Source organism: Diplotaxodon limnothrissa, linkage group LG23 (assembly GCF_057381915.1).
Source record: "Diplotaxodon limnothrissa isolate DT_005_m linkage group LG23, D_limnothrissa_male_GT1.1, whole genome shotgun sequence".
In the NCBI taxonomy this organism is placed as follows: domain Eukaryota; kingdom Metazoa; phylum Chordata; class Actinopteri; order Cichliformes; family Cichlidae; genus Diplotaxodon; species Diplotaxodon limnothrissa.
Genome location: NC_140617.1, coordinates 29,273,831 through 29,298,315, shown reverse-complemented (window position 1 = coordinate 29,298,315; position 24,485 = coordinate 29,273,831). Strand labels below are relative to the sequence as shown.

The 24,485-nt window shown below is 41.5% G+C and overlaps 1 protein-coding gene across 1 annotated transcript in view; it reads left to right on the top strand.

The window, feature by feature from the left end:
- Positions 1–23,991, top strand: part of prox1a (prospero homeobox 1a) — a 43,300-nt gene extending 19,309 nt beyond the window's left edge. Inside the window, exons 6-7 of the mRNA XM_085347252.1 lie at positions 3,039–3,233; positions 22,765–23,991. Of these exons, the coding sequence (XP_085203378.1) occupies positions 3,039–3,233; positions 22,765–22,950 (381 nt within the window). The 3' untranslated portion in view covers positions 22,951–23,991. The remainder of the gene's footprint in view (positions 1–3,038; positions 3,234–22,764) is intronic.
- The last annotated feature ends 494 nt before the right edge of the window (positions 23,992–24,485 follow it).

Genomic DNA, 24,485 nt, shown 5'->3' with positions numbered 1-24,485 from the left:
AGTGGAGGATAAGGTTTGGAAAACCCAAAATGTAATTTTGATGACGCAAAGTTTAAGGGGGAAATTTCACCAGAATCAAGTGTTGGCTGTCGATGCTGAAGTTGCTGATTTTTGAGTACCAGTTAACAGAGCTGTTTCTCATACTAGACTCTCTGATGTACTCAGTTATACACTGATTAGAAACAGTTTGTGCCATTTTATTTTATTATACTGTCGTATAAAAAATTCACTATTTTAATCATTTCTCACATTTCTTAGAAGAAAACTACTTTTGTTGACCTTTGTGAGACTGTAATTGAAGTCTGATGTTCTCCTTTAGTCATCAAAGCTGTTCCAACATGGCTGGAAAATGGCTTTTATAATAATCAATTAGCCTTTTAACACGCTATGCTTACATTACGTAGCCCAGTGTGGCACTGGAGCACGGTGTGATGGCTGCATGAAAATGACATATGAAGCCCATTAAAAGTCTTAACCACTGTCAATGCCCTGATTATTTGTTATTGTTAATATTATTAAAACCAAAACTTTGATTACACAAAAAAAAGAAGGCGATTTCTAAGTGACCCCAAACTTTTGAGTGAATCGTGTAATTATATTTGAGACTTTGTAAAATGCTGGCAATTTGAATTCAAATTGGGACTTAAATGATTATTTAATTGATGCCTATCACCTTTTACTTCAGTGATCAGACAGTGAAGAAGCAAAATTTAGGTTTTCGAAAATTTTGCTGGATTTAAAATTCTTACATCAGCATCCTCAGATAAACTGTGATACATCTTCCAACTTCTTAGGTGGATCATATCTGGAAGCCTGTATGGTACAGATACACAAACAGTTGCATAATTAACCTTTATTTATTCGTGAAAATAATAACTAAAATATGTTAATTATTAATGTGGGTGTCCTTGTTATCCTACTTTGAGTTTGTGGCAGGATGGTTATGTTTTGTTTTTTTTACAAATGACATCTTCTTGTATGTGTTAATTGCTGAGTTATCAGATTCCCTTCATGCTACTCTTTTGTGGGTCACCAACACACTCACACACACACTCTTCCCTCCTGTCACTATGCTCTTTAAAACCAACTCCCTTTCCTTCTCCTGCACACACACACAGCACCACGCTCTATTATGCTCCATTATGTCACCCCCTCTAACCGTTCCTGAAAAAATATCTCTTTCCCTCGGCCGTCCTCCGCTGCGCTCCCTCTCCGTGCATTCCTATTTTTTTCTCCACGCTGCCTCGCACCATTCGGCTCGCTCTCCCCCGTCTGTCTTTCTTTCCCTCTATCTCTCTCGCTCATCCCTCGCTCCTGTGAGACAATGTCTTGTAACAATACTGAGCTTAATCTCTGTGTCAAAGCCGTTTTTCCCCTCCACTGAGCACACACACACAAACACACCACATACACTTTCACTGAGCTGTCGCTGTGCTTTTTAAAAAACATTAATGTGTGGGGGGTTTTATTTCTTTTTCCAGAGAACGATGAAAACTCAGACATATTTTATATGTAATGCTGCCTTAAAAACCTCCAAATGATTCTCTTAAAACTTACAGAAATCTCTTAAAATATGTTCAGCCCTTCAAGTTTGTTGTGCATTTTCACACACAGTGCTTGCTGTACGCACTGATACTTTCCCTTTTCCTTCCTTTATTCCTGCTCTATATCCTGTGATACAAATACACAAGAAGTTTATCTATTTAAAGGTGGAAAATTATCAAAAAAGAATCATTTATTGGTGCAGGAAAATGATGATTTGCCAATTATGTGAAATTGTAGCTGTTTGTTTCCAAACTCAAATTAGTATTTGATATCACTACAACTAGCTTGATGTTAATTTAGTAAAAGCTCAATTATTTAATAACATTTTGGTAAAAACAACTTCGCTAAACTAAAAAACTGGATCGGAACAGACGTTTTCCGCAGTGGTCGTAAGGCTGATGAGGATGAGGGTTTAACGACTTGTTAATGTCAGTTTGGCTCTGTGTGAAAGCCCGAACTGGCATAACAATAAGTTAATATTTGGGATATTCTTGTGTGATTGCTGCAGTTTAAAGAGATGTTTTTTCTCCAGCGAGGAGCCTAAAGGTGTTCGTTGTACTAGTGGCTAATGAGGAGGACAAATACAGACGTGTGGAGAGGGGGTGGTTGATTGGGGCAATAGTTCCTGTTTTTCTCTAACTTCCAGTGTACGTATACACACCAAAAAATTCAAATAAAAAACAACACTGTCTACATTCCTTCTTATTATTTAGTCCCGGCACAGTGTTGACATACAATTAGAGCTATATTTGCATAGACTTGCATGGAAAATGTAGGCTGCAGAACAAAAAGCAAATTCATCTGAACATGTAGTGCCACAATGTAATGTGAGCATTCATACGGAGGCCCAGTTCAAGGCAAATTTGATGATAGAGCATCAGGCAAATAAGTTCCAAAGAAAACATCAGCTGTGCTATGATACGTCTACATCAACAAACAGGAAGCAGCAATAAGCAGTCCGTCTTCTGCCTCTTTTTCGAAGATTTGTTACCTTACAACCAAAAGTCATCAAAAATTTCTGCACAATGGATCATGTTAATTGGTATGATTCAACAAAAAATACTTTAACATAACCTGATGCTGCTAAAAAGAGAACACAAACATAAATAACAAACTCCCTGAGGTTCCTTCCTGTTAAATGGCAGTTTATCCTTCCCACTGTCGCCAAATGCTTGCTCATAGTGGGTTGAGTGATTGTTGGAGCTTTCTCTGTATTATTGTAGGGTCTTTAATTTACAATATAAAGCACCTCGAGGTGACTGTCGTTGTGATTATGTAAATAAAACTAAATTGAATTAGTTTTAATTAGTTTTAATTCAATTTAGTTGAATTAAAACACACAACATTAGAGGACATGTTGTGATTTTGCTATTAAGACCAACAGTTCTATTGCACACATGCGGAAAATCCCAGCTCTACGGGAACATGTGCATGCGGTGGAAATGTAATGTTAAAGCTCTTTTTTTTATATTTATGATGCTCTTCTCGTACAGTTCAATCGATGCATCACCTCCCAGCTGATCAAGTGGTTCAGCAACTTCAGGGAGTTCTACTACATCCAGATGGAGAAGTTTGCTCGGCAGGCCATCAACGAGGGTGTGACTGCTGTCGAGGAGCTGACTGTGGGGCGAGATGCCGAACTCTTCAGGGCACTCAACATGCACTACAACAAGGCCAACGACTTTGAGGTAAGCTGGGCTGTCCTTTTTAGGGGACGCCAGGTGTATTAATTTGTATAACAGGAAGTAGACGTTCCACTCAACGACAGAAAATATGGAGAGAAAATGGCAAATAGGGAGGGAAACTCAAAGTAAGCAACAGTGGGAAACTGTCACTCTACAGCACGTCTGTACTACTTGATATGTTGTTTATCTATGATGCTGCATTAGTATCAGAGTAACTAAAAAATAGTAATACCCTTAAAAAGACAAAAAGCAGAACTTGTGTATTTATTCACTGTATCATGGTGTGTGTGTGTGTGTGTGTGTGTGTGTGTGTGTGTGTGTGTGTGTGTGTGTGTGTGTGTGTGTGTGTGTGTGTGTGTGTGATATTTGTTTCATTTAATCAGCTCAATGATTTGCTTTGGTCGGCTGTCACTGTTTACCATTGCTTTAGGTACACCTGCACTAGTGTGTAGCTCACATATTGAAAGTTGAAGCAATAAGATATATCGCTGCTTCAATATTGTGCTCCACCTTTAATGGTAAGCCCTCTTAAACTTATGTTTTATCTTTAGTGGTGTTCTCTTGCAAAGTTTGGTGGTTTAACTTCTCTCTTAAACCCATACAAAATCTTCCAAAAACATGACATTTTTTGGAAAAGGTCTTTTTTTTGTTTGTTTGTTTGTTTTTTAATAAAAAATATCTGTTTGCCAAACTTTGGAATGCAATGTCAGGTTGCCTTCAGTTTAATTAAAGTACCATTTTTCTCCAAACATTTCAGAAATCAAAAGCCTCCTCGATCTAGTAATACTGAAAAGTTTCCCATACTTTCTACCCGTTTCTCTCGTTACCGGATTAAAACTGAATTCAGCGTAGCTCAAACACACTCACTCACACAAATGTCCTCCACCAAGTCAGCTGTTCAGAGTGCAACAGTCACCTCACAATTCTGCTGAGGTGTGGATGTTGCTGTGTGTGTGCTCGATGAGGCGAGAGAGGACGCCGCTCGAGGCACGGGTGTCCTTGTCAAAGCGATTTGCAGAAGTCACATTCCCTCTCTCACTTTTCCTCTTCCAGTATTGGTCTAAGGGGACCTGAGGGCCCTTAAACTATCCATGTAACATCAGCAGCATTTAGATGTCCATTAGCTTACACCTTATCGCTGACACACACGCACACTTCGCTTTTTCTTTTTTTGCTTAAGGATACAAATGCCAAAGCTTAAATGGATAAAGAGACTCGCAGACACGACACACCCTCATATTCATGCTGCAAAGGGTTTGTGATATTGAAGTAGGCTATTTGGAGAAATGAATAGCAAATGCTTTGCATAGTTTGCATAACAAGAGTCAGGTAGCATTTCACAGGTGTGTATGAAAAGAGCATGTACAGGAAGCGGACACACGCATGCAAATAATGAGTATGTGTGATTATTTATAGAGATAGGAGGGTCAGGTTTAAAGTTCAAACTGGGTCCAGAAGACCTTTAAACCAGGGCTCAGTTGCACTTTTTTGGCCAAGAAGACAATCATATTTGACTTTCTAGAGGAAGTAAAAGTCACAACAAGGTTTCTGTAGGTGAACCTGTGGTAGGATCATTACTAGCTGTTTTTTTTTTAAATCATCAAAAGCTTTCAGTTAAGCTTTTGATGACAGAAAGTGTTTGATTTGAGTTTGTACCGTTCATGCATTCATTAGTTGCATCCATTTGACTGCACAGTGCAGTTTGAAAATCAGCCCACAAACTCTTTAAACCTGAAACTGAGCTATTAAAGCCATTAAACACGTTTTGTTAAGAATTAGCATGTGATGTTGTGCACTTGTAACCAAACACTGTTAAAAATGATCTTATTTGTTCTTAGCTGCATTTGATTAAACTTTAAAATAAGGGGACTACATTAAAGTACTGGAAAAACATCATTCAGTGGCTAGGTTTTCGCGTACAAGACAAACACAAAAACTAGAGCCTTATCGAGACCACAAACCTTACGTAAAAGATGGAGTCTTGAGTTGAGCGTGCTCAGTGGTATGTACTAGTTTATTGCCAATTAAATAACATATATATTATGTACCGCCAAAGCACAACAACAGCAACCTCAAGGATCTTTATATTGTAAGGTAAAGACCCTATAATAATAAAGAGAAAACCCCTAAAATCAAGTAACCCCCTGTGAGGAAGCATTTGGTAAAAGGGGGAAGGAAAAATTCACTTTTAACAGGAACAACCAGACACAGGGAGGGCTGAGGGAAAGAGTCAGCTGATAAACTATATTTTACTGCATCTATTTTAGTTTAACTGGGACAAATATTACAAAATGAGTTTCATATTGTGTTCATTTTTCACTTTAAACTCACAATTGATAGACAAATAATAGAGAAATAAAACCCGGTTTAGGGTCATAGTGGGGCTGAAGTCTAGCTATTATAGTGAGGTGAGATTCACCCTGAACAGTTCCCCAGCCTGTTGCAGGAATAACACATTCACACTAATGGCCAATTTAGAAGTGCCAGTTAAACCAACCCATGCACGTCTTTGTACTGTGGAGAAAATGCAAAATTCCACACAAAAAGACCCCAGCTGGCCGTTAGATTCAAACTCACGACCTTTTTTGCTGTGCCAACTGACTCCAATATACAGCGGGTTTGAGAGGTCAAATGAACTGCACCTTAAGAAAACACCAGCAAATAGAAAAATGCTGCAAAAGCCCACAAAATACTAAAGAATGTGAATAAAACACAACAGAAGTGTTTCTGGGGATACAATAATGGGACGGACAAGCCGCGGAAGTGACAAGAAGTAAAGAATGCAAAGGATTGAACTTGGTATTGACACAGTATAAATCAGTGTTGTTAGGGAGAAAATGATGCATTGAGTATTTTAATCTTATGGTTCATATGAAATGAAGCTGTTTGCTCTTTGCTATTAGCCGTTTGCTGTTAGCTTGTTGTTTCTGCCATGTTATTGTGTCCCCAAAAACACTTGTTTTCTTATTTTTGTATTTTCTTAGCATTTGCTGCGGGGTTTTTTTCTATTTCCGATGTATTTTATTCATCTTTTGTTTATTTTTTATCTGTTCCCATTATGTTTTTTGTGCTTTTCAGTGCATTTGCCCTCTCAGGGCCACCGTACCTATGTGATCTGCCTAATTTTTTGCATCGGAGTAGCTGCCCTCTGCTGGCCATGGGAAAGAATGCCGATTATGACAGGTTTTTGCAGTTGAAGGCAAGGGGTGTGATTTTTTTTGTATCCGAAGCTTCATTTTACATTTGTTGTCCAGCTGTTTTGGTCACATGCAGCTACACAGTGCGAAGAGCGAGATACTTAAAACATACGCCAGATGGGTCCAGCACCTTGGTCTGGTGATTCAGCTTGTTTGGTAATTAGATGATAGATTGTTCTTCAGACCTGGAGGCCACATCCAGCTTTTATATAAAGTCAATAACTTATTATTAGCCTAGTTGGTCTTAACAGATGTCTGATTAAGAAGACTTGTGGTGAACAGTAAATATAGTAAATCAGTATAAATACAGATTGTGTTAGAAGTTATGAAGGTTGATAGTTATACTATAAAGCTATAATGCTTGTAAGGACATTAGAAAAAGGTCGAGTGTTCTCCAAGCAATGAAGTGTTTGTAACTGTGCATATACATTTTCTTCCCCTACTTTGTCCCCTTTCGTGCCTGCCTCTTCCTCCTCCTCCTCTCCTCACCTCCCTACTTCTTTTCCGCCCTGAGGGAACATTACTGGCTAGGGACCCTCTCGCTCTCTCTGTCTCCTTCTCTTTTCCCCTCTCTCTCTCCCCCTCTGTCAAACTCAGAGGCGTGAAACTGGAACCACGGCCGATTCAGCAAGTCTCCCGACATGTACACACACACACACACACACACACACACACACACACACACACACAGAAGTCTTCTCCTTTCGCCAAATTTAGCATCATCAGAGTTCCACCTTGGTTTGTCCCCATCGCACCTCCCTCCCTCCTCTCCTTCCTCCACTTTTTGCTCTTTCCTTGCTCCCTCTCCTTCCTCCCCCTCTTCCTGCTGAATGTGTCCTCTATTGATATGGTCTCTTCGTCACCTCCTCTCCTTCGCATCCTCCTTTCATTTGCCTTTGTCCTCTCCTCTCCTCCTCTTTCTTATCGCCCTCCAATTCCTCCCCGTTGTCCCCTTAACTTTTCCCTCCACCTTTGCTCTAATTTTTGTTCTTCCCCTCCATAATCCTTCCATCCCATCTTATGTCTACTCTTACTATTGTGTCATCATCTTTATTATTGTTACTTTTTACATCTTTGTACTTCCAAGGTTATGTTTTCCTGGTTAAAATGGAGCCAAATCTTAACTAAAGCTCTATGTGGTGAATTTTTAAAATGGCCCATGCTTCGGTTGAGGAAACAAAAAAGCCTGTCATTAGTAAAGTTACAGGGCCAGCATTTTAAATAGTTATTGCAGTGGAAAGGTAAGTGATGTGTGTGTGTGTGTGTGTGTGTGTGTGTGTGTGTGTGTGTGTGTGTGTGTGTGTGTGTGTGTGTGTGTGTGTGTGTGTGTGTGTTGGCGTAAACAGGCCCCAGTAATTATAGCACCTTCATTAATTACCTTCTCCTCCAGCCACATTCTTTCAACTCTTCTGTCTTGTTTACCTCTCCCTCTCTCTCACTGTCTCTCCATCCTTACTCTCTTCCCCCCCCCCCCCCCCCAATCTCTGAAACAATTTTGTGCTAATTGCAGCTCTGCCCACCAACTAATGAGGAAGGCGAAAAGAAGAAGGAAACTGGAGTAAGGGAGAGAGGAAACAGGGAATAGTCTCATCTTCAAAAACCAAACAAAAAAAAGACAGAGGGGTTTTCTTTGCCAGGACGCTCAGGGAAAGGTGTCAGCTCCTACCTTCTGCCAGGAGGGAGAGAAATGTTTCCTCTTTTTTTTAATATACCGAGAACAGATTGACGAGTTGTTGGTTAAGGCTGCCAGCAGCATTAGGCGCGCCGCTCCTGACTTGCCTGAGAGTGTGTGTTTTGAACTTATTAAGGATTTATGCTTTGGTGGGTTAGGCCTGCCAGAGCAAACGGGAGCACATTCCTAAACATGCAGACTGACTCCACCAGTACCTGCTCAGCTCGGCTCGTCTCGGCTCAGGCTTTAGGGTTTTCCATTAGGTGGTAGTGCCTGGTACCAGGAACATTTTTACCCCTCAGCCATAAAAGGCTGATGAGGTATTCTTCTCACCCTGCGGGGCGGGCAGCTGGGTGACTTGGACACCCAAGTTGGTGAATGCGATAAGTTCAGAACAAAGTGACATAGGAGTTTCAAGTTGATGCCACAGGTGTATCTACTAAAAATCTCAGACGAGCTTGAATCTGAGTGACCTTGACCTTAAGGTCAGAGGTCAAGTTTTTTGAAAATCTTTTGAACACGATAACTCAATAAGGAAGTCACATAGGACTTTGATACCATAGGCGTATCTACTTGGAGGCTGAGGCCAGAGTTCCAAGCGAGCTGAGTCGGTCTGAAAATGTGGCGTCAGCAGACTGCTCGCCACTGATTGGTGGCACTCGATGAGTCGTGAGAGCAACAAGAAAAATGACAGCATCGCCTTGATATCTGTGTTTGTGTCTCATACAAATGATGTCACGGGACTTTAATCGCATTGCTGTAACATCTCTGCACACATTAGGTGGTACACAGTTGAAATGGAAAATGTTGGAAATTGGGTCGAGTCCAGCCGAGTGGGAGCTAGTGGAAATTATACTTAACTGTGGAAAAATGGAGGCCTGGTGCGTGGATGGGGACGAGACTGTTAAGTTTCCATGTGTGAGAATTCAATGAGCGATAAGATGTACAATGAGATGTTTTTATGAAGCCTTCTAGAGGACGTTCTCATCTTTCCAGTTCAAGGATCCTTACTGTCTCTGTCAGCACAGCTGCACATCACACACACACACACACACACACACACACACACACACACACACACACACACACACACACACAAATACACACAGATACTCATTTGTATTTGTCTGAAAGGAGCAGAGATGCCCTCCCTTGAAGGGTGGGTGTGGTTTCTGCTAAAATCTACCCTTTGACTTTGAACGACACATACACACACTCACTCACAAACACCTGGAGGCCACAGGCTGGTCACACACTCACATTTCAGGGCTATCCGATTTCATAAGCTGTGCACTTCATGAAAGGCTAAACTCCTCATGTCTTTCTCCGCCGTTTTAGATTCTTTGTTACCCTTTCGCTCTCGTTATTCATCTATTCAATCGTCTTTTCCGCTTCTTCTTCACGTGAGCCCGGTGAAAAGGGGGTCTGAGCTCAACTCCCAGGAATCGATTTTGGGAGGCGTGTTTCTCTTCACACTGGTAACAATAAAAAAAACAAAACCCTGAGTGCAGATTTTTTCCCCCATTTCTTAAATATGCGTTCTCTGTATCAGCGTCAACCTTAAGTTTGTCATTGTTCCCTTAATTTTAATCAGTCTGTCTGCCGTCCTCACCTCTTCTAGTCATAACCTACCCAGAAGGGACAAACACACACACACACACACACACACACACACACACACACACACACACACACACACACACACACACACACACACACACACAGTAATTCATCAGCCCTTTTGAGAGGAGGTGAATTTCAAAGACTACACCTGTCCTGCTTTCTTTCGCTCTCCACCCTCTTTTTTTTTTCTTCTCAGCTCTGATCTCTGCCTCATTCTGCATTCAGAGCTTTGGACTTGGTATTTAAAGTACGCTCGCTGTGCTTCATGTGATGTTGGGTTTTGAGCACTTCTAGAGGCACCAGCTTTTAATTTGACACCACCCCCAGGTATTTAATGTTTCCCGCCCTTGTAAAAATATTAAAAGAACAAATTAAAATACAAATGTTTAAAAGGGCGTAAGGGAACCAGCTCAGATTAACAGTACAAGTGTTAGTCCTCTATGAAGCTGTTATACCATACTTATTTGCTTTGCTGTGTATATGCCTGCGTAGGTCAGGGTGGAGGGGGATGGGCACTACAGAGGTCGGGACAGCGACACCTGACACCAGCATCCTGTAACACATTGTGAACTGCAGGCTATTGAAACACTTAGGAAAAGATCTGAGTCGTGCTAAAAGGTGAAGTCAAAACACTGAAGTGTGTGTCTAATTATGAGCAGACACAGTTTAACGAGAGTTTCCTCGTGACTTCACTTCTCTACAAAAGCCTTGAGGTTTTGAAAGGTGCATTGTTTTAATTACTCATTATAAGTTGTATATGTGGGACTGGGTTTCTGTGCGACACACGCAGATCCATAAATCACATGAACACACACTCTCGAGGCTGCTGTCATTCCAAGAATGAGCTCCGAGTCTTCCCCGCCATCTCTTGCTTTCTATTGCTGGTTGACAGAGAGCGGTATGCTGCAGACAATGCCACCTGCCAGTTTCTGTCACTATAATTATAGCTATCTGCCTGCAGTGTGTGTGTGTGTGTCTTAGTATTCCAGTTGAGAAGAAGAAGGCATCATCTTTGTCACTGAGCCTGATTGGAGTCACGAGGGGCGGTTTATGTGTGTGTTTGTGCATGTGTGTGACTGTGTATGGTCTTCCTGTAACTCTGTGTGTGTGTTGAGCATGCAGTGATTCCCTTCTCCTACCCCAGCTGTCTCCTTAGCTTTAACAATAGGCCTGGTAACAAAGACGTGGCCTTCAGCCTCTATCATGTGATGCTAGTGGTCTGCAGCCTCTCAGTCAGATGACCAAGGCTATTGTTCTTTATGGGTGACACACATAAACGTACGCACACAAGGAAGACTACACACACACACACACACACACACACACACACACATCTGAGGAGGAACAGCACGTGTGTGAACAGGCACGCGCGAAACCGGAGCAGGCGGAGAAACGAAGACGCTTGTAATGATAGCACACAAAACGCAGACACTGATGAGATAGTGACAACAGACACACACACACACAGGCCCAATCTCAGGACGCAGACCCTTCCTCTCAGTCACATGCCATTTGAACAAAGAGAAACGTTATTGTCACTGTCCTGCTGACAGTGAGATCAGTGACTGATTGACAAAAGAGCAGCTGAGAAAGGAAACATATTGCCGATGTCCTGGAGGAGCCTCCAGTCTCCACTCTGACTTCTAATGTCACACTTACTGACTAAAAGCTCACACTCAGGCACTCACAACTCACATTGTTGAGAAACAGATGAGACGCATCGATATGCCGTCAAATTGATATTTATTCACCTGTGTGTGAGGAAGCTGTGAATCAGCATCATGTTTCCTGATTTACGTGGGAATGGCCGCTACGTGCCCACTGCGAATTTCAGTGACTGTGTTAAAGAGCAACTTAGGTAGCTCTATGTTATTTATGTGAAGTGGCTGGGAGGCTGAATGGTGTGTGGCTTTTTTTCAAAAGCTCCTAAATGTTCGGGGTCCCCAAACTCACAGCTTCTAAGGTGTGTCACGCTAAAATTATGCAACCAGAGGGCAAGATACAGACGCAGGTGAGCTTTAGGAGGCTTCTTTCTTAATGATGAACGGATGAGTTTAAATGTAGGAAAACAAAGGAATGCAGACACAGATGGGATAAAAAGTCAACATCTTAGGGCACATATAGCTCACTAGGTAGTGCAGGTGACCCATATGTCAGTAGGCTCAGATTCAAGCCTGGCTGGGACCCTTTACTATGGTTGTGGTTCCCTTTGTTTCACTCTCTGCACAGTTCGGTCAAAAAGTTTATCTTCCAGCCAATATCTCTGACTCAGCGTTTAACCAAACGTTAGTCTTACAACTATGCTGAACGCTGTAACACTAAGCACCACAAGCTAAATCTAGACCGCTGTGAGATCCACCACAGGAAAATATGAAATAAAAAAGATTTTTTTAAGACTGAGCCAGAGTTAACAGGTAAGATTCAGGAATACCCACCAGCAAATGTGTCCGTCTGCATTCACGTTTCCTTCCAGATGTTGATTAGTTGACGAGTGGGTCCTGATAGAGAAGGGGGCACCAGTGGAGCTCATCAGGAACAGGAGATTTATTCTCTATTGCAATGGATTGACACTCAGACTTACCAAGTGCCCATTTTTCCAATTTAAAAATGCCGTTAGATCTTTTTCTATATGTAGAAGAAAAGGAGATTCTACTCATGCATAACATGGTCAGAGCTCTGGACAGTCACATTGTCTAACATTAAGTAACATAACTTTGTGATGTGTTGGGCTCCCAGGCGTCTTACCACTTCCTCTTTAAAGCTTACCTGCTTTGGTTTGGACTTTTTTCTTTCTCCCCTCAGCATACAACTGCTGAAATGCTGAAACAATGGCTAGCGGTGATGCATACATCTACCAAACTTTTACTTTTAAACTAGATTCAAACGCTTTAAAAAAAACAACAACAACAACAAAAACAGGGCAGCTCTGTGTCATTTGGATGTCTCTTAGACCTCTAATCAACAGAAAATTGCACTGAGCTAAAATACAGAATGTTCCTGTCGAAGGAGAAAGGGTGACAGGAAAAAGATGTAGAGGGAGAATGGACTCTCTTTGCTGGCTGTGTGTTTGTGTGTGTGTGCCTGCACGTGTGTGTGTGTGTGTTTGTATTTTCCTGCCAGGGTGTGTGTGACAAGAGCCAGGTCTGATAGCAGTGAAAGCGAGAGAGTGAGAGAGAAGGAAAAAGGAAGCAGATGCCTGTGTGTTGGCACAAAAAAAGATACGTCCACTCAGTGCCTCACACACACACACACTCATATAACAGCATTTGCTCAGTCCACAGAAGGAGCAGCACATGAAAGAGTTCCAGTATTGTCTCCATGATAGAGAAATACTCCACTGACCGACAGCACAGTGGACCTCAAGGCCACAGAGCGAATTAATAGCAAAGAAGAAAAAGACCGTGAGTGTGTGTTTGTGTGTTTGATGTGAAATTAAAGAGACTAAGGAGGAGGTTTGAAAAAGACAAGCAAGGTCAAAAATGATCAATGATCAAGCAAAGCACGCAAGTGAAAGCATTCAAGCGAATCTTGAATCAAATACAGACATCTCCTTCACTGACGGAGCGAAGCAGACAGACTTACAGAAAACAGAAGGAACAACACACACACACACACACACAGTCTCTGTTTGCACACCTTCATACAAAACATATGGTGTTTGTATAGTGATTTCTTAAGAGCACAATCTGTCTGTTTCCTCTTTCTGTGCAAGACGGCGAGTGAGGATGGAAAGGAAAAAACAACATAGATAGACGAGCAGAAGACATATGGAAAGCAGAGGCAGCTGAGGACATGAAGACACAGACACACACACACACAGAGCATATGCATCACTCTGGGTCTCATGGTGACAACATGAAGAGAAAAGGCATTAATCCTTCTGGGAGGATACGGGGAGTCAGAGGAAGAGGAGTGGCTTAAATTCAGAGGAAGAGGGAGGGAAAAGGAGAGAAAAGAAGGTGAGCAGGTGATGAGCGATGCAGAGGAAAGCATAAAAGGATGGAGGGAGGCGGTGCCATCACTGCTGCTGAGTGACTCTGATGTCCCAGTACTGTCACAACATCAGTGATATCAAATCAGTGACCTAAATTCATAATTTTCTGAACAACTGCCTATTTGTTACCTCAGTTAGATGTTATCTTGCTTAGTTTTTATGCTAAAGACTAAGTACTGCCTGTTTTTAAAAGCACACCCTCGAAACAAGGATCACATCCTTTTGTGTCAGCGGAGGTCGGTGGATTTTGCCAAATATGGATAAACATCGGCATCACATTGTAGATGACGAGGATGGCAGACCATAAAAGAAAAAAGAAAAAAAAAAACAGGAAGCAGAGGGCTAGAGCTGGTAAAATACGCCAAAGACTTCTTTCTTTGGAACGACAATGGCGTGACGCTCTCGTTGTTCTGATGCTGTCACTGTGGCCACCCGTCACCAAGCAAATGCAGGAACAGTTGTTACCAAAGGTCTTCCTGTTCAACAGCATCCCCGAAACTTCTTTTAGGAGCCCTAAAGTAGGTGTACTAGGTGCAAATGTAGCATCTTAACACAAAAATGGCCTGTAGAGGCCTGGATGTCGGAGTTTTGATTCATAATTTGTGTTAAATTGATTTTCTCCACTTGTTGAAAGCACAAGGTCACATCAGGCCTCACCTTATCTTAAAGACCTCATAGTACCATATCGCCCCATTAGAGCATTTCACTCTCAAACTGTGGGTTAGGGTTACTTGTGGTTCCTAGAGTATTTAAAGTAAAATGGGAGGCATAGCCTTCAGCTTTCAGGCCACTCCGCTGTGGATCCAGCTCCCAGTTTAGATTCAGGAGACAGACACCCTCTCTACTTTTAAGCTTAGGCTTAAGACTTAATAAAGCATATAGTTGGGGCTGGACCAGGTGACCCTGAAGCTTTCATGTTTTGAATGTGTTAAAATTGTCATGGTCCTGGGCCATGTGGGCCCAGTATTCTTAGTTCCTTGTATTTTTGTATTTTGTTCCTTGCTTAGGCCATGTTTTCTGAGTTGCCCTGTTGTGTTGTTCCCTAAGTGTTTTCCCTTCATGGCTTTTACCCCCTGTGTGCCCCTCTGTGTATCTGTGAGCCCTCGTCTCTCCTTATGTTTTATTCCATGTTTCCCCTGCCCATTATGTCTAAGTTCTCCCCGTGCTCTCTCTTCCCCCTGTGTGCCCTCTATGTATTTATGAGCCCTCGTCTCCCTTTGTGGTTGTTTCATGTTTCCCCAGCCCGTTATGTCTGTGTTTTCCCCGTGCTCTCTCTCCTCCTGTCTGAACCTCTGTGCACTTCCTGTTTACTTTGTGACTCTCACGCCTGTACATGTCATGTTCAGTTCACCCCGCCCTGTCTCGTTATGATTATCAGTGTCACCTGTGTTCCCACTTTCCTCGTTAACCCTCTGTGTATTTCTGTCTGCGTCTCCCTCTGTTCGGCGTCGCGTTCTCCCTCATGCTGTGTGGATTTCCCTGTTTCTCTCTCCTTGTGCTTTAGTTTTCCCAGTTTAGTTTATTTTGTATTGTTTCTCGTGGCCAGCAATAAAGCTGTCTTTTTTGAGTTCATCCCCGTGTGTGTGAGTTTTGCGATTGGGTCCTCATCCTGCCTGCCACACAGCGATCCATGACAAAAATGGGACAAAATAAACATAAAAAAGTAACCCACTTATGAAGGGCTCTCCTTTATTCTAAAAATATTTGAATGCAACCTTGCCCTTTTGTGCTCGTGGCCCGCACTGTTAAAAAAGACTAAATTAGTAAACAGGCGTAACTGTTGCTAAGTGGTTACCGGTCGTGTTCGTGTTTTCAGGCTGGGGTGCTGACATTTTCTTTCGCTGGTGATCTTTCCTTTGTGTTTTCAGCCACAGCAGACTCCACTATGTTTGCCAACAGCACAGTTATCCCAATCTGAACTAGAGATGGCACAATACCACTTTTTTATGTCCGATACCGATACCATAAATTTAGATATCTGCCGATACCGATATGAATCCGATATAGTGTTTTTTAATCAATAAAACTGTTTTTTTTAATATCTTGCTGCATATTGTATAAGTTCATACTCAAGTTTAAAAAAAACAACAACACTAAAGCTATTCTGTTATACCTGTATGTAAAAAATACACTGCACCCAAAATATTTCATAGTTCAGCAAAACTGATCAATCTAATGAACTTAAACCTACTCCATCCTTCCTATTCTGGTATTTTAAAGAGTAAGCAACCTAACTAATAGGGTTACAAACTTCCAGCAAAAAAAAAAAATAGGGAACCACCCCCCACCCTCCACCTCATGATGCTTAATCGACGTAATCAATTTTAATTTTTTCAACTGCAACTTGATGCAGTGTGAAAAAAAAATGCACAGAAATAAATTATTTTTCAAGAATAATTAAATAGATTCAACATCTTTCTTCTACAGAATTGCAGACTGCACAGATCATACCTTCCCAAAGGAAAAAGTAGTATAGCTTACCAGGGTATATTAGACTTAACAGTTACTATATATAGTAATGGACTTCTATATATTTTACATAAGATTAAAACTTTGGGTGTAAGATTCAGACAATTATTTATTAAAAGCTAGACATTTTAAACGAGAATAAGAAAGAAAAGTATGTCTTTGTGCCCCCTTTTCCCTGTTAATGCCCTATCGGCCCCCCTGGCTAAACTTTGCTAGATCCGCCCCTGCACAGTTACCAGCCGTCAGCTACGTAGAAAAAGATCCTGGTGTAGAAAGTAATATTAAATAAATTCTAACAACAGATTATCAAGTTTAAGCTGGTTTGGTAGCGAGGCTACAAATACACACAGCCGCTCTATCACGTGAGCACACTGCTCCGACATGCTACGGTTATGAGCCGAGTTACGCCATGTTGCAAGTTTTGTGAGGTGCTTTTTTGATATTTAATGGATCGATTACATTTTTTTATTTCTCTCCGATATCTGATCCAGTAATTTACATCAGTATCGGACCGATACCGATACGTAATATCGGATCGGTCCATAGTGTGAACTGAGTTGCTTTTACCGCTACTAGAAACACAAAACGCATCAGATTTAGGAGAAAAAAAATTCAAATTTTTTTGGGAAATCCCTACTTAGTATAGAAATGTACAAATGAAAGAAGAGAATAGATGGACTGCGATTAAATGTGTCAACAAAAGAAAAACAGCAGTTCAGATATTCACTAGTCTCTATAAGCGAGGGTGATGAATTTGCCTGACGATAAACACTCTGATTTCTCATAAGAATAAACTTCCAGGAAGAGATCAGGAAAGGATGAGCCTGTGAGGCGGATGATGAAGGGATAGAGTGAGTGGATGAGAGAAAAAGGAAGGAGACAAAAAAAGAGAAAAAGCAGGAGTGAGGGCGTCCCAGTAGGCCTCTTTGTTGGGCAGCGATTTAGAGATTTACAGGCTCTTGTCCTTCTGTGTGTGTGTGTGTGTGTGTGTGTGTGTGTGTGTGTGTGTGTGTGTGTGTGTGTGAAGAGAGAGTAATTGAGCCTCCCTTCATCCAATATTTACCCACCAAACCGGAGCAATCATGCGAATTATGTTTACTGGGAACGAAGTGTCTTTCTTCCTCTTTAGCTTTCTTTCTCCTTCCCACTTTCCCCCAATCCTCCGCTGTCTCTCTCTCTCTCCTGGCAACTAGATACCAAATCAAGATCCTAGCCAGGAGTAAATCACAAACACACACGCACACACACAGGGAAAACATGCCCATCTGTATTGATGATGGCCTAATTTAGATCTCTTTATTGGACTGATTTACGATGGCCAGACAAATCTGGGCATCTGGACCGAAGTATGTGTCTGTGTGTGTGTGTGTTTGTATATGTGTGTGTGCGTGCGTGCATGCGTGCGCGCAGGGCTGTCCAGTTAAGCCGACACCAAACCGGACACACAATATCCTCCCTTCTTTGTTCCCTTCTTTTCTTCCTGTGTTTCTCCCCCTGCCTCTCTTTGAGTCAGCGGTGTCCTTTTTGTCGTCTTGCTTCAGCACTTTGAGTTCTCTCGCCGCTGCCGCGATGACACGCGTCATCCCGAAAAACACACGGTGATCATCAAGCTGAAGAGGCGCCCGCAGCAGGGCACTTATAGGTCAAGGTCAGCGAATGTCTCGCAGTGCAAGTGTGCAACTCGACAGTTTTTGCGATTTCAGATCATCAGTCACAAACAGCAGACGTGGGAAAACATTTCATTAGGTGCTAAAGGTGCATCGGAGACTACGACAGGCTCTACACCACTAACATACATGCAGAGAATATAAATGTCAGTGCGGAAATGCAATTTATGCAAGGAGATGTTGAAACGGAGGGGATCTGTGTTGGTTTAAGATAAGAGCCGATTTTAACAACTAAAGGATGAAGGGATGTGCTCTGGGAGGGAGAGGACGCCTCAAAGGCACATTCATCTTAAAGATCAAGCTCAGGTTTCAACTTTTATTTGTCCCACGGGCAGTTTCACAGCAACCATTAACCAGCATCTTGACTTAGTGGTTTTCTCTGATTTCCTGCAGAGCTAAAAAGCAAGTATGTAGTTGTAGCACCTCCCGAGGTTTGATGGTATAATCTAGTTTTTGCTATGAAAGGGAATTATATTGTATTCTTTATAAATGATGTCATGGTTATAGCTTCTGTCTGTATTAATGTGGCTAAAAAGACTAAGAAATCCAAGATGATGTGATGGTTTTAGACCTGTGAGGCTAAGCCTGTACAGGAGCTGTAAAAGCAAATTTAAAGTATAACAAAAATAGTTTTAAACAGTCCAGAAAGTTTGATCTACTGCCCTTTTTTAAGAAATGCAGACACAAAGTTCTGCTAAGAGTTTGTTAATAATATTTTTAATGAACTGCTTTTACCCAGTTACAGTTTCCACTAAAAATAACAGAAAATAATAAATATATTATTCCCAAAATGCTGGCTTTAACAATTTAGATTAAAGTTTCCATGTATTTCTGTTATACTTATATACATAGTAATGTAAGTAATGTGAAATGTGAGATTTAACAGAATCTAGTCAAATGAAATTTACTTGATTGGTATCCATTCTGTTTATACAAGCACATTAATAACATATTTGACTCATTATTAAATAAAAAAAAAACAACTTTGATTTTATATCTTTCAGTTGCATTTTGTTCAAATTGTACATGTTTATTGAAGATGGAGAAACTTTTCTTTTCTTTTTAGTGCAGATTAGATTAGAGAGTCAGCTAATAAAAGTATTGCTACAAAGCCAATAAAATGCAGTTAAAGTCAAACCAGAACTGGAAAAAAAACTGTTTCAAGATACAAAAAAAACTGTTTCAAGATACATGAAAAGCTGAAAGTGTTTTCTTGTGTTGACTAATTAATGTGGAAAACCCAGTCACTAAGTGGTTATTAAAATGTTTTCAGAATTTGCAGATTGATTATGATTCAGCTCATAAACCATGACCCACTGCTCTCACCTACATAAGCTTCCTGGTTAAAGGTATCGGTACCGGTATCGGCAATACTGGCTTTGTATTTGCTTGATATTGGATCGATATCAAAAGCTGTGCTATCGCACAGCGCTGACTTTCATTCAAGCTGGAAAATGTCAAGGATTTCCAAAGTTTATCCAAGCGTAGTTTTTAAACAGTTGTTGATGAGCCTGATGGAACCACGTCAGGAAAGCAAGAGTGAGAGTTTGTTCCATCTCTGCATGCGATGCATCATGAATTTGGGAGGAGGTGGGATGTTTTGGGCTGTTTTGCAGGTGACACTGCTGGGGACTGATTAAGAATTCAATAGGCTCTCATCCAAACTGGTCACAACAGCACTGTGCAAAAACACATCGTCTCATTAGGTTTGCACTAAGCGGAGCCATCATTTCTTTTTCCAACAGGACACACCTCCAGCTGTCCAGTGTACTGTGTGTTTTTATGGGTCTCAAGGCGTTTTCACCCTCCCTAAGCTACAGGGCTTTCTAACTTATGAATTAAGCACTGAATTGAAGGACAGTTTAACCACAGAGAGTGACTGTGCACTGCATCTGGCCTCCACTGCAGAGTGAGGGGAAAAGCATCCAACGCAAGTGCACCACACATGTGGACGTTCCTTTAAGAGTGTAAGGAAAGCATTCCAGGTGATGACCTCATGAAGCTCTGAGTGGATGCCAAGAGTTATCAACATGGAGGCAGCTACTATGAAGAATAAGATGTAAAGCATATTTTGCCTAAAAACTTTGCTTCCTAGAAAATTCTGTGCATTATGCCACTTTTTATTTCTTCCACAGTGAGGTGGTAGGAGACCAGAATCAAAAAAGAAAAAGCAGATCTGATTTTAGAAGTAGACTCCTTCACTGTGTTGTAAGGACTGGTAGATGCTTCTTAAACAGGTAATGCTGATATTTGGCTTGTGCCAACTGTGCCAAAGTCTTTTGTTCAACCAATAGCATCACTACAACTTGGGCCCCAATCACACAGGCCTAACAGACCAGGCAACCTCTGGTCGCTAGGGAAAAATGTGTATTCCCTGACTGACTCCTGGAGATTAATGGCAGCAGGGAAGTAAAACTGGTCTGAAAGATAAATATCGTAACATACCCGCAGACCTCTATGCGATGAAAGCTAGCAAGTTGCGAAGGTCTCCAAGCTAAATAGTCAAGTTAGACACAAATCAGAAACAGAGACTGTCTGCCTTCAAAGTGAAAATGTAAAGGTGAATCTTCCTCATTTATGGTTCGTGTTGAATGTCACACTCAGTAATTGGTTAGTGTCTGCAGACAAGTTAGCTTCTTCTATGCAAACTACGGGAGACCAAATTTTTCAGTGCAGACTCTCTGTGTAGGTAACAACTTGCAACCACTTGCAAACCAGTTGGGGAATGGTTGGTTGACAGGTGGTCTCTGACCTCTGTTACTGTGGCCTAAGTTGTAGTAATTCAAAAGGTTGAAAAAAAATGGCCATCGTCCAGAAGAGCATAGTTGGAATAATTTGTGAAGCCAAATATCAGCATTATTCCATAGCAAACAGTCTCAAGGCCTGTGTGACTGAGGCCGTACTTCCCACACAGACTCTCTCTCTCTCTGCTCTTTATATTACTTGATATGGTCTTAAGTGACCTGTGATTGGCTAAAGTCTCACCTATATGCTACATTTTCTAAAGCCTGAAAAAGACCTCAGTAGAGTTTTGACTACCCAAGCTTTAATCTACTGAAGACTCTTTACTGAGTAGGTGTGTCCAAACTTTTGATACCATCCTGGAAAGTTTTAACTTTTATATGTGTGTGAGAGTAAGCTTGTATGTCGTGTGTGTGTGTGTGTGTGTGTGTGTGTGTGTGTGTGTGTGTGTGTGTGTGTGTGTGTGTGTGTGTGTGTGTGTGTGTACAGTAGCGTCTACACTAAGACAATGACAGAGGGCCTCATTGAAATAACTGTGGTCTCAGGGGGCCAGCTAAAAAAGAGAGAGGGTAGGTTAGGGTAGACAGAGTATATGAGAGTCCAGGGAATCATTTAGACTGCGAGTGTGTGTGACTGTGTATGCGTGTGTGTGTGTGGAGTGATTCATCCGTTCTGGTGGCAGCTAACCTTGGCATGTCCTGCCACGCGTGACGGGGGTTACACCCAGACAGCTCTGTGCCGTCCTCCACGTGTGTGTGAGCTTGTTGGGGTGTATAGGTGGGTGTACCTTGCCTTGAAGAGTCAGCTGTGTGTGTTTGGGTGTGTGTGTGTTTGCATCTGCATACAAGAAAAAGAGCCAAAAAAGAAGAATAAAAGGAGACAGGGAGGAGGGAGGAGGGGGAGTATCCCAGTCAGGTTGTTTAGTGTCTTTGTATGATCTTGCCCCCGGGAGAAAGGGCAGGAAAAAAAGACTGAAAAATGTGTGTGTGTGTGTGTGTGTGTGTGTACCTCTCTGTGTGCCATTGTTCTGTTGTCAGAGTTACAATGACACACACACAGCATTAAAATCTACACACACACAAACACACACAGTCTGACGGATCACACACCACTGCTCACCTGTCATCGTCAAAGACTGCGTGTTTGTGATCTGCCATTATGTGAGAGTGTGTGCGTGTCCACAAGGAGCATGCATGCACACACACACACACACACACACACACACACACACACACACACACACACATACATCTGGGAGTTGTTAAGAATGGGGAAGTACAGGGAAGGGAAGTTCTGAAGAACAGTTTACTGACAGGAATAGTAATATTTGGTCACCTGAAACAGCCGCACGCTTAATTCTTCATCATTTTGCGTCATCAGCATTCTGGAAGCCGGCCTGCTCACTATTTAAAGATTTATACATGTGTGTTGTTTTTCTCTATTTCAGTTCTCCCTTTTTTGACAGCGTATTGTTTAGTATTAGTCACGGCACATGTGTATCATGTCATATGGCATAAACCAACCTGTTCAAACAGTTACGCAAGAATGTGTCTTTTTTTATTTTGAGTTCTTCTTCATTTATTTTATGGACTTTTATGGCCACAGAAATAAAATGATCTCATTTATAAAGCAAAAATAAAATTAGTTGATTAACTATAAAGTATGCGCATGACTTAAACTGAATAAAAACATTAAATAAATAATTTGCAATAATCGCCAACATGTACGTGTTTACTCTGAATCTCTGAGCACATTTCAAGTTCAAGTTCACGATCCTCCTTTTGTGCTGCTGTATTTTTTACATAAAGACACGTCTCAAGTTGTCCTGTGATGTAACAGGATTTAATATGAATTTAAGATCAGCTACAATATTAACGCCCCTGATTCTCCTGTAGCTGTTCCTGCAGCAGAGCGCCAACATCTGGTGAGGACTGTTACAGCGGCAGATTAATATCCATAGTTTTGGCACTGAATACTACAGTCACATCTGGCTGCAATGTTCTAATGTCCACATCATTTTTCAGTTACTTTCCCTCTTGCACTCCAGGTTTTCTGAGGTGGAAATATGCTGTGCTTGTGCAGAAAGAAATGCAGAAACACAAGTGGGAAGTTTTTCCTTCAAAGATCAAATTGGTGATATCACCCATGATTTCATTTTTTCTCCTTTCAGGTTCCTGATCGATTCCTGGAGGTGGCCCAGGTGACCCTTCGTGAGTTCTTCAACGCCATCGTGGCTGGAAAGGATGCGGACCCATCCTGGAAGAAGGCCATCTACAAAGTGATCTGCAAACTGGACAGCGAGGTTCCTGAGGTCTTCAAATCCCCCAACTGTCTACAAGAGCTCCTCCATGACTGACTAGGCCAAGGGAAGAAGCAAAGCAAGCTAGACAGACCTCCGAGGACAGTGAGAAGACTGTAGGAAAATGCCGCCAAATGCTCGGAGTTAGACTAGTCGGAGGTCTGTGATGAAATGCGATTGAAGGTTTGTGACGTTCATAAAGATATGAACAGGCAGTTCTGTTCGGAGGCTGCCAGAGAGCTTCGCTTATGGTTATCATTTGGTCAGCCCGTCTTTTAAAAACAAGATGTTCTATGAAGAAAAAAAGCTTTTCCTCTTACATGAGGTGCCGGGCTGCGACCCAGAGTGCGGTTATGCTCAAATTAACATATTTTGTTGGGGAAATGAAAAAGCAAAATGGTGAGAAACAGAATCCCATCGAACTGGCAGAGAAGCTCCTCGTCCTTGAAAACCCTCGTCTTCTCTTTTTCCTCCGCCTTGTTTAAACTTTTCCATCCTTCTCCGGAGGAACAAAGGTGCGATGAAGATGACGATTTGACCTGTGACTTCGAGTCAGGGGGCAGACTAAAAATTAAAGAAGATAATATATGAAAAAAAGATCTTTTTATTGTGGATGTTTTTAAGTTACATGGACATTTTTGAGACAAAAAAGTGGTTTGTGTATTTTTTTCTTTCCTTTGTATAAGCTTACATCCTCTCTTCTACGACATGCACACAGATACACCCCTCATAGGAAAGCACAGTAGCATTCCCAAATCCTCACCTGAATCCAGACAAACTGGGCAAAAAACCCACTTAGTTGTTGTTTATCTGATTCATTTCCCCTCCTGTTTTTACTTAAGCCTCCTCTTATTGTACTGAGACTTACTGAGTGTCTATATTGACTGTGTGGCTCTCTCCCTGCCCCATCGCTCTCTGGCTGCCCCCTTCTCTTCACATATCCAGAGCATCAGAGATTCATCAGTACTGGGTTTTTTAGCAGATGCTAGAATTGACAGCTGCAAACATTTCAGATGAAAATCCACAGTAACTAAAAAAAAAGTAAAAATCTGTTCTAATGCATTAATTCAGCAGCTGCATTTAGGTCCTAATGTCAGCAGACTGAAATGTTGCTGCTTTTTAAAAATGTTTTATTTGTTTGTTTGGACCAACCCTGTATCTCCATATGCTGTTTGCGCAGGCGTTCCTTAAATTGTCTTTATTTGATCTGTACATGATCTGTACTGAACAGGCAAATAATCATTTTAGTTCCCTCTGGGGGACAAATGATATAATGCACGTTTCCTAATCTGCTGTTACATACGCACCAATGTCAAAACGATAAGATGAGTCACTGTTTTCTTTACAATACTTAAAAAACGTGGCACTGATTCATGAAACAAATTCTTGTGATATGTTTGAGGCTTGGTTTTGTCCATGATGCCCCCCTTAAGGCCTTCACTTTAAACCACTGTGTCACATTTCTTTTTAATTAAAAGTGTTGAAGATGTTCATAGATGCAAACAAAACAACGGTATGTCTCAGATGGTGCTTTGGCCACAGACTAATCTTTGGAAAAAATTGAAATCTGTGTTACACAATCATGATTTTTT